Source organism: Sinocyclocheilus rhinocerous, unplaced genomic scaffold, assembly GCF_001515625.1.
Source record: "Sinocyclocheilus rhinocerous isolate Xijiao unplaced genomic scaffold, SAMN03320098_v1.1 scaffold382, whole genome shotgun sequence".
NCBI classification, from domain to species: Eukaryota; Metazoa; Chordata; class Actinopteri; order Cypriniformes; family Cyprinidae; genus Sinocyclocheilus; species Sinocyclocheilus rhinocerous.
In genome coordinates, this window is record NW_015642829.1 from 1,045,502 (window position 1) to 1,054,195 (window position 8,694).

The 8,694-nt window shown below is 33.1% G+C and overlaps 1 protein-coding gene across 2 annotated transcripts; it reads left to right on the plus strand.

The window, feature by feature from the left end:
• The first annotated feature begins 1,591 nt into the window (after nt 1–1,591).
• Nucleotides 1,592–7,571, plus strand: LOC107756738 (T-cell surface glycoprotein CD3 zeta chain-like). Of its 2 annotated transcripts, none has more exons than XM_016573949.1 (8): nt 1,592–1,766; nt 5,195–5,292; nt 5,388–5,459; nt 6,328–6,378; nt 6,625–6,657; nt 6,851–6,907; nt 7,072–7,101; nt 7,385–7,571. In XM_016573949.1, exons 1-8 carry the CDS (start codon nt 1,709–1,711, stop codon nt 7,460–7,462), a joined length of 477 nt encoding a protein of 158 aa, XP_016429435.1. In that variant the 5' UTR covers nt 1,592–1,708; the 3' UTR covers nt 7,463–7,571. The 2 variants fall into 2 exon arrangements, with proteins under 2 accessions (XP_016429435.1, XP_016429436.1); XM_016573950.1 differs by having other exon boundaries at nt 6,851–6,911; nt 7,385–7,396.
• Nucleotides 7,572–8,694: the final 1,123 nt, after the last annotated feature.

Sequence of the window (8,694 nt, forward strand, 5' to 3'; positions counted from 1 at the left end):
GAACCGAAACTCAGCGAATACTTGCCTCCTCACAGACATGATACATATATGTAATAGAATGCTTTAAATACTTTGAAACGAAATAATTCAAATAGAAAACAAAAACTCTTTCATTATGTAGGCTAATCTGTAAAGATGTATTTCTCTTTAAAGGAGCGCGTCCTGAGGAGATGGAGAGTCAGGATCGTCAACTTCATCTTGTGACACTGACTCAGAAAATACTAGTTCATTAATAAATAATTCAAATATCTCCTTATATTTATTTATTGTTTTTGTTTTTTTGGGCTTCTGTGCCAAGATTGTGTTTGCATGCAGTATACAAATAGCCTACGGCGGCATTTTAGTACCATGTTGAAAAATAAGATTAAAGTCATAATATTCTAAGAATAAAGTCAAAATTACGAGAATAAAATCAGGTTATAGGCATATTGCATGAAGTTAATGTAAGAATTCCACCTATACCCCGCCAAAAAAATAAATAAAATAAATAAAATAAAAAGTCTGTGGCATCCAACCTGTCATTCTATACCGTAAATAAAACAGCTTGTGAATACACGTAACGTTAATCACTTCAGAAAAATCAACAATAAGTTAACCGAGTTGGAGCCAATAACGTTTGGTGGGGCCTATACAATTTTTTTTTGCATATGGGCCCGGGGCTTATGTTCTCAATAAGTTATGAAAACATTATTTCTGAATTTTCTTTGAACGTTCAAAACATCCAACTTTTCTTCTTGGTTATGCAAACATTAAAGTAACATTAGATCATTCTGCAAACATTATAGGAACGCTACTTTTGAATGGTCTCTAAACATTCTGAAACAAGTTGTAACATTTATAAAAGTTTAGACATCCAAAAAAAAGATTTTTTTGTGCTAACATTTTGAGAACATTATCAAAGACCATATAACTTCAAACCAACATTCTTTTAATGTTACTGTAAGAATGCTTGTTCATAACTTGCCAAAGGAACCTTGCCAAAATGTTAGCCAAAGTTCTGAGAATGTTCCCTGTTACCTTGTCCCTTGTTAAAAATTATTCTAATTTAAACTTGTACTAGTGTACATGTGTATAAAACCACACCAATGGCAAATGCAAAACAGCAGGGGGCACAACATGCACAAACTAGCTTGTGAACTGCTAGTTGCAATGAATATTTAATTAAAAAAAACAAAAAAACACTTTGATTAATTGATATAAGAATTACAGATGGAAGTTTATGATTTCTGTTCTGAAGATGTTGCCTGGTTTTATTTTATTTTTTCTTTAACTGTTAGAATATTTCTATTGTGTATGATTTCCTGCAGGGGAAAACAAGTTTGATTCAGATCTGTTATGAAGACATCAACCCAATGCTGTTAAAATGGAAAAATCTAACTCAGCAGACAGTGGCTGTGAAGTAACCTGCAATACTGATGAAAGACACATAACTGTTAGCTTGAAGATGGTCTAAAAATATACAGGAAATGCTGGTGAGACTTTTTTGAGATGAGAGGACAAGAGACTCTTTGGTGGAGGCAGTGGTTGTCATTCACTAGAACAGAAAACTCAGGGCTAGGGCCACTTCCTGTTTGGTAAAAGACACAGTATGAAATGACACAGTAGAAGCAATCAAAACAGAAAGGCTAAAAACTGTTGCACGTCACTTACAGGCCAAGCAACAGTAAGGTGCGGCATCCACAGAAACTTCATCGTTTCAAGGAATGTAATGGAAATGAGCAGGACAATCACTCTACTGTTCTTGGCCTCACATGTGTCCTTCACAGGTAAAATTATTTATCTTTCTCTCTACATACTTATTGCATAGGGTGTCATACATCTACATACATCTAGCACATTCAGCGCAGTGTTTTGATGGTTTACTATATAGGTTGTGAAATCTGTATTCGTCGCTGTCAGGAGCAAATGTTTAGAAATTGAATATTAGAACTTTTTTGTGTTTTTTCCTGAAAAAAAAACATTGAGGTCAAACATCAGGACATCTTCATGTGGTCATTTTAGTTTCCCTGTACAACTAGCAAGTCTTGTAGCATAAAATGTAACATCTAAGACATTTAAGTGACAACTGTGCAATACACTATTGAGTTTGCAACATAATATCTGAAAAGATTATACAGAAGGTAATTATATATTCAGTATATATACTTAGGTAATTGAAAGAGTTGATTAACGCTTTCTATCTGTTCAATACAAATGCTCAAAGCAAAATTTTTCTTTAGAAAAATAGTATTAGTTAGAGGAATGTTTGTTTGTGAATAAAGTAATATTTTAGAAACATACCATTTGTACAAATACACAAAAGGTTTGTGCTGCAAATTAATAACAAAACATGCCAAAAAGACGACAAACTAATTTTCGATCCCTATTAAATATGTGTGTTTGCTGCCACGCCGTAAGTGGAAGAATTTAGGTACAAGTTTGAGGCAACAGTGAGAAAAATAGATAACTGATGGCATAGCCCCTTTACATATGTACAACCATTTTAGCCCAAATCCAAATATACATCTACTGGATATTTCTTGCATTTGGAACGAACTGCAAAATCATTGAATCTGTTGTATACGATAATGCTTACTTAGCAGTCAATGTGGCATAATTAAAAAAAACTATTTCTCATTTTCTTAATTCATCATGATTCAGTGTTGCTGTCATATACAGTATTAAATAGAATCGCACTAGGTAAACAACTTAATTTTATTATTAATAGCTTCTTCAAGGTAATTAGGGGCCCAAAATAATAAAACCTACAATATTTTCGTCATCACTGACGATTTTAAATTTGTAATCAATCTGAAGTACCTCTTTGTGTTTTTCATTCTTTTATTTTAAGCAAACAAATTTCAGCTAGTGATAAGTAATGCATTAGTAATAAATGTACACTGTAAAAAAAAAAAAAAAATCTGCCAGGACATTATCTGTTAATTTTATGCAATGCGTTAATGCTAAAACACAATGCAATGCGGTGCAAAATTCAAAATACAGGTGTTTTACAGAAAAGTTCTTAATTTTAATACAGTACCAGTACATTGTTTTTGTTTTTTTTAGTGTTATTTGTCTAGACTTATATACTGTATATTGCTGTATATTACTAAGCCCTTGGGTCTGTATGCAATGATCTTGCAGAAGAAAACTGCTTTTTGCCCCTATGGCATGTGAAAGGTGTGTGGTCAGTTTGCTAACCTTCATCCACCAGCCCCCATAAGCACCGATTTGATCTGCAGTGATGCAATGGGGGCTTCACTGTTTTATGCTCATTCTTGCACTTATCTAGACCCATGCAGAGAAACCACCGAACAAGATGACACACTCACATTTACACAGCGATCACAGAGAGACCGACAGAGGAGCCTGGGCCCCTTCTGCCTCGAACAGGAAGGCATGAGTGCAGTTTTTTCATAAAGATTATTTTGTTCTTTGAACCTCTAAATTTTTTTAATGTAGAAACAAATTACGATGAGAGTGAGGAATGAGACTCATCCATTTTACATTTAATTAGGCAAGAATTGTCTAAAATAATATTTCAGTAGGCTACCAAACAAGCACTTTAAGATCACAGTACATGCACATCATACCATGTGCCGAATGAACTCTGTCGACAAAGCATACAGTATGGTGCATGTTAGTTTTAGTTACTTTCTTTTAATGCATTTATCTAATCATTGTCTATTTATAAATATTACTTATAGATTTATAGCAGTAGAGTGGTGACTAGACCAAAGTTTATTTGATTCATGCTTGCATTACACTGTTTTTTTTCTCAATTACTTCAAAGTTTTTATTTGTCCTAATGATGGGTAAGAATCATTAGTGCAGAAATGTCTTAATATCTTTGAGAACTCATTACAGTTAAAAGTCATTGATTAAAGTTAAAAGTCAAGTTAGATATTGAAGTTTATCCAAAAAAACCTTGCTAAGTTAATAGATCGCAATGTAGTGGTCATGAAGTATTTGGATGTGGCCCATCAACAATTATGAACAATTATGAATGCAGTATATATTGTAAAAAAAAAAAAAGTGCAATGTAACTCGAGTTTTGTCTGTTTAATTGAATTTCAGTTGTTTATTTGTGTTGTGCAGTTATGACAAACCATGGTGCAAATAGTGGTATTTGGAAGATTTTCATATACACATTTACGTAATTTCAAGTCACGCTCGTTAATAATTATGTTTTATTAGAAAATGCATTTAGACTTGTTTTGTTCACAATCAAGACACAGTCTTCATGAAACATCAAGTAATCTCAAATACTATCCATAGATTTATTTTGATTGTTCTGTTAAATAAGAGAGTCCGCGGCATATTGAGCAGTCCGATTAAATGTTCCATACATGTGTGCACTGTTTTTATTTATTTATTTGAAAAGGGACAGTGTACTATTTTTAATAAATGTTTCCATTCAGTGCATTGTACCGGATTTTCACCCGCAGTCCCTTGGCAGGTCGTTACTAAACCACCTTTAAAAAATTACACAAAATAAATACTACACAATACATTAAGACACCTTCTGTAATATTTACACTAAAATGCATATAATCTATATTTCAGCTTTGTTGGATTTGCCTTAGAATTTCAGTAAGTTTTAACTGGTCTCTGTGGTTTGTTTATAAAGTTGTAAAGCCAGTTTGCATTATACACATTTAATCCAATAAATGCAAGCAGATCATTTGTGTGCCGCTTTGGGGATACTCCTGTTTAAACTCAAATTTTAATATGTTTTACAAGAATTTCTAACAAGAAAACATCAGAGAAAGTCTTTGTATATGAATCAGTGACTCTAGAACTAAAGCCTTGGGATTGGAAAATTGTATTAACATCCCATAGACATTTAGGCATATACAATTTTTAAAATGTTTTCCAACTTCTTAGGTGCCTTAAAACTAAATTAACATCTTAATGTAATCTAAATACAGAGTTTTTTAATTTTTTAATTTGTATGGTGGTTTAGGTACTAGTGGTGCTTCTCATAAACTATGTTTTTTCTGAATTTTTTCTCTCATTCTTCCATTCTCTTATGTATTCTTTCTTGTTTTCTTGCTTTTTAACATTACAAAACCAACTAAGCAGAGAAAGGAAGAAAAGAAGACAAACATTACAAAACATCCATAAATAACAAGAACACGCCATCAAATTCGAAACACCATATTTTAGTTCAGTACTTACGAAAGTCTTTTAAAAATGTTTGTTCTATTTGCAGAGGCCTTTTCTGCGAGTGACCCAACGTATTGCTATGTTTTAGATGTTTTCCTGCTGCTGTATTCTATCCTTTTTACTGCTCTCTACTTCAGAGAGAAGGTAAGTTGAGCCCTAGCATGCACCGTTTGTTCCAAGTGAAGAAATTTACCTCACGGTTTTAACCGCTAACCTGTGTTCTGCCTTGTATGGCTTAGTTTACAAGGGAAGGGCCTGTTCCTCCAGATCCTGCGTCACCGGCCCGTAACCCCAATGAGCCTGTCTATACAGTGAGTTCTCATTAATAAATATCTCCCAAACAGAGGTTCATGTTCAAGGTTCAAATATACTTCCTACTATGATAATAATACTATGTAATTCCTACTATGAAGTGCATTTTCATCTCCCTCCCCACAATTAAGTAAACATTGGTTGGAGTTTTAAACAGTTTCACTACATTGGTTTGAACTTCATTTTGGTTTGTTGCCATATTTGTGATGTGCATGGTTGCTATGCACTTCGGAAAATAAAAACTGGCCATTTATGAAGTTCCTTCTTTTTTCCTTACTATAATCAAAAACGTTATCCTATAGTACAACAAGTAGGCTAGGCTATTATTTTCGCCACCTGTTATATCTCGAACAACTCAAATGGTCTTTTGGCAACCCTAGAACAGCTAAAATCTTTAAATAGGCCTTTCAAAGAAAACACTAACATTGTTGTGATATATTTGTAATGTGTAAAGACATAATAAAGTGATAGCTAAATAGGCAGTGTTAATACGTTCTAGCCTACTATTGGTTGCATATGGTTACAACGCCATATCTGTTTGCGAGAGCCGGTCTGTTAACCGTACAAATATTTACCCTGACTCATTTTTAATCTAACATTTTGTGGTTACTGAAAAGGTTGAAAAACTCTAATTAAATATTAATACTTTAAGGTAAATTATATAACTTTTAGTTAAAAGTTAAATAACTTTTTTTCATTTTTACTTTATTCAAGTCCCACGATAATTCGCACCCTGAGTTGGCCAGAGCTTCTTAAAGTCGGGTTTAACTCTTAATTAAGCATATTTATTTATAATCGTTCCAAAATTCAAAAGTACTGCCTATGACCCAAATAATGCTAAGGCAACGTGCGTGCTGTATTTTTTAGGACTTGGATCTGCCTCAGATGAGTTCCGATTATCAGCAACTGGATAGACCGGTGAGGTTATTTTATGTTTTAATTTATTGTAAGTATATTTACATTAGCCACAATGGCAGATAGAGCATAGCAGTACATTAACTGCACATTAATGGTATCTAGTGTGTTGTAGCCTACACTTTACTTCCTGCCTTGCTCTCCAATCTTGTTTGTAATCAATGATACAATGATAAAGGTTAAATTGCAGTTCTGAAAGAAAAGAAAAAAAGGAATTTTTAGGTGTCTACCAATATCTACATGTTTCAGATTAGAAGACGAGAGCCAGAGACACATTATCAGGTCAGTAACACTTGCTTGCAAAAAAGGATGTGAGTAACATAAAATGAACCAGATGTTTCTTACCTTGGTAAATTAGTGCGACATCTTTAATACCTGCTGCCCTCCTGTGGTTGTTTACAGTTGAGCACTTACATTTAGTAATCGCTCTGCAATGGTGGTTGGTGTTATTTACTTTGGTTTGTGTATTTTCTAGGAACTGAGAGCACATACAAGTGATGAATACCAGGAAATAAGAACTAAGGGAAAAAAAGTAAGTGTATCAAGGCAACGGAACGAATATGAGAGAAGTGTGTGGGTTGTGGGGTTAGGAAGTGTTTTTGATGTGAGGTTTACCAAGTGGTGTGATGCATAATATACTTACTGTGCTCCGTTGGCAAATCAATATAAATATTAATTTTCTATTTCTGTCTGCAGCCTCGCAAAGGCAAGAGCAAATCTGATGAGGTAGTGTACCAATTCATTTTAAACACTTGGTTTGATATGTACCTCAGTGGCATTCATATATTTTTAAACATAAAAATACCTTTTTATGACCACCTGATATATAACATTTATCTACAAATATGTTCATACAGTCATCTTTTTAGCAAGTTACTATTCCCAAACGTATCCTCTTAATTGTCTTATAAGTGTTCTAGGTAATCACATGGTAGGTTTAAAAAAAAAAAAAAAAAAAGGGAAAAAGTCCAAATTCATCAGTTCAAGTCATTTGTTTATTCCTTTAAAGGGTCGAACAGGGAGAAACAGGGATGCAGCCGAGGCTGTGGAGATGGAAACTTTTCCCACTGCAACATTACACAATTAACACAATTAGCACAAGCCCAGGAGCAACTTGTATCTGCCAACTAACAGACGAATTGTGTATCTTTATTGGATGCATTTATATGTATTGTTTTTTGTATTTGTTACTTTGACTAACCTGTATTTTGTAGTCTTGCATACACTACCATTCAATGGTTTGGTGTCAGTAAGATTTTTTATTTTAAAAAAATTAATACTACTATTTAGCAAGGATGCATGAATTTGATCAAAAGTGTCAGTAAAGACGTGTTTATAATGTTAAAAACGTCTTTTCAAATAAATGCTGTTCTTTTGAACTTTCGATTCAAAGAATCCAGAAAAAAAAATTACCATGGTTTTCATAAAAATATTAAGCAGCACAACTGCTTCCAACATCATAAAAAAATGTTTTTTGAGCACCAAATCAACATATTAGAATAAATTCTGAAGGATCATGTGACACTGAATTCTGGAGTTATGACTGTTGAAAATTCAGCTTTGCCATAACAGGACTAAACAATATTTTAATATATATTAAAATAGAAAACAGTTATTTTAAAATTGTATTATTGTTGTTGTACAGTACTACTGTTTTGCTGTATACTACTTCATTAAATGCATCTTTGGTGAGCATAAAAGACTTTTCAAAAACATAAAAAATCTTGCAGACCCCAAACTTTTGAACAGTAGTGTGTGTTATGCATGTATAGATGCATTTTTTAAATACATGATATTGAATGTTAATGCAAGGCATGAGCAGATAATTTTTGATACATTTTATAAGACAATTTAAGTACAAAACCTCTGTCTGGAGAGGTAGTACTGTTATTTTCTACACATTTTGTACGTAAAATTGCATATTTTTTTTGTACTACTGTAAAGCATAAGGTTAAAAATAAACTAAAATTGATATCAGCTCCATCAACACGATCCAAAATATGACAAATATTAAAAGACCAAAGACATGTTAGAATATTAAAACACTTGGAAAATGGTTTAATGATGTTTACAACAAAAGAGAACTGTACAGTTACAGTAAAAGATTATCTTTATATATATATAAAAAACAAACAAAATACAGCAGACAAATGCATCAAATCTAGCATGTATCCAGATTCACATACTCATATTCTACACAATCATTCAGTTCTAAGCTACAGTGATGTAGCCGTTTAGCGTTCAGTCTTGGGTGTATGTTCGCTTGATAACAGGCCAGGAATGGCACTAGACTTCAGGTCTGTAGTGATACTCAGAATC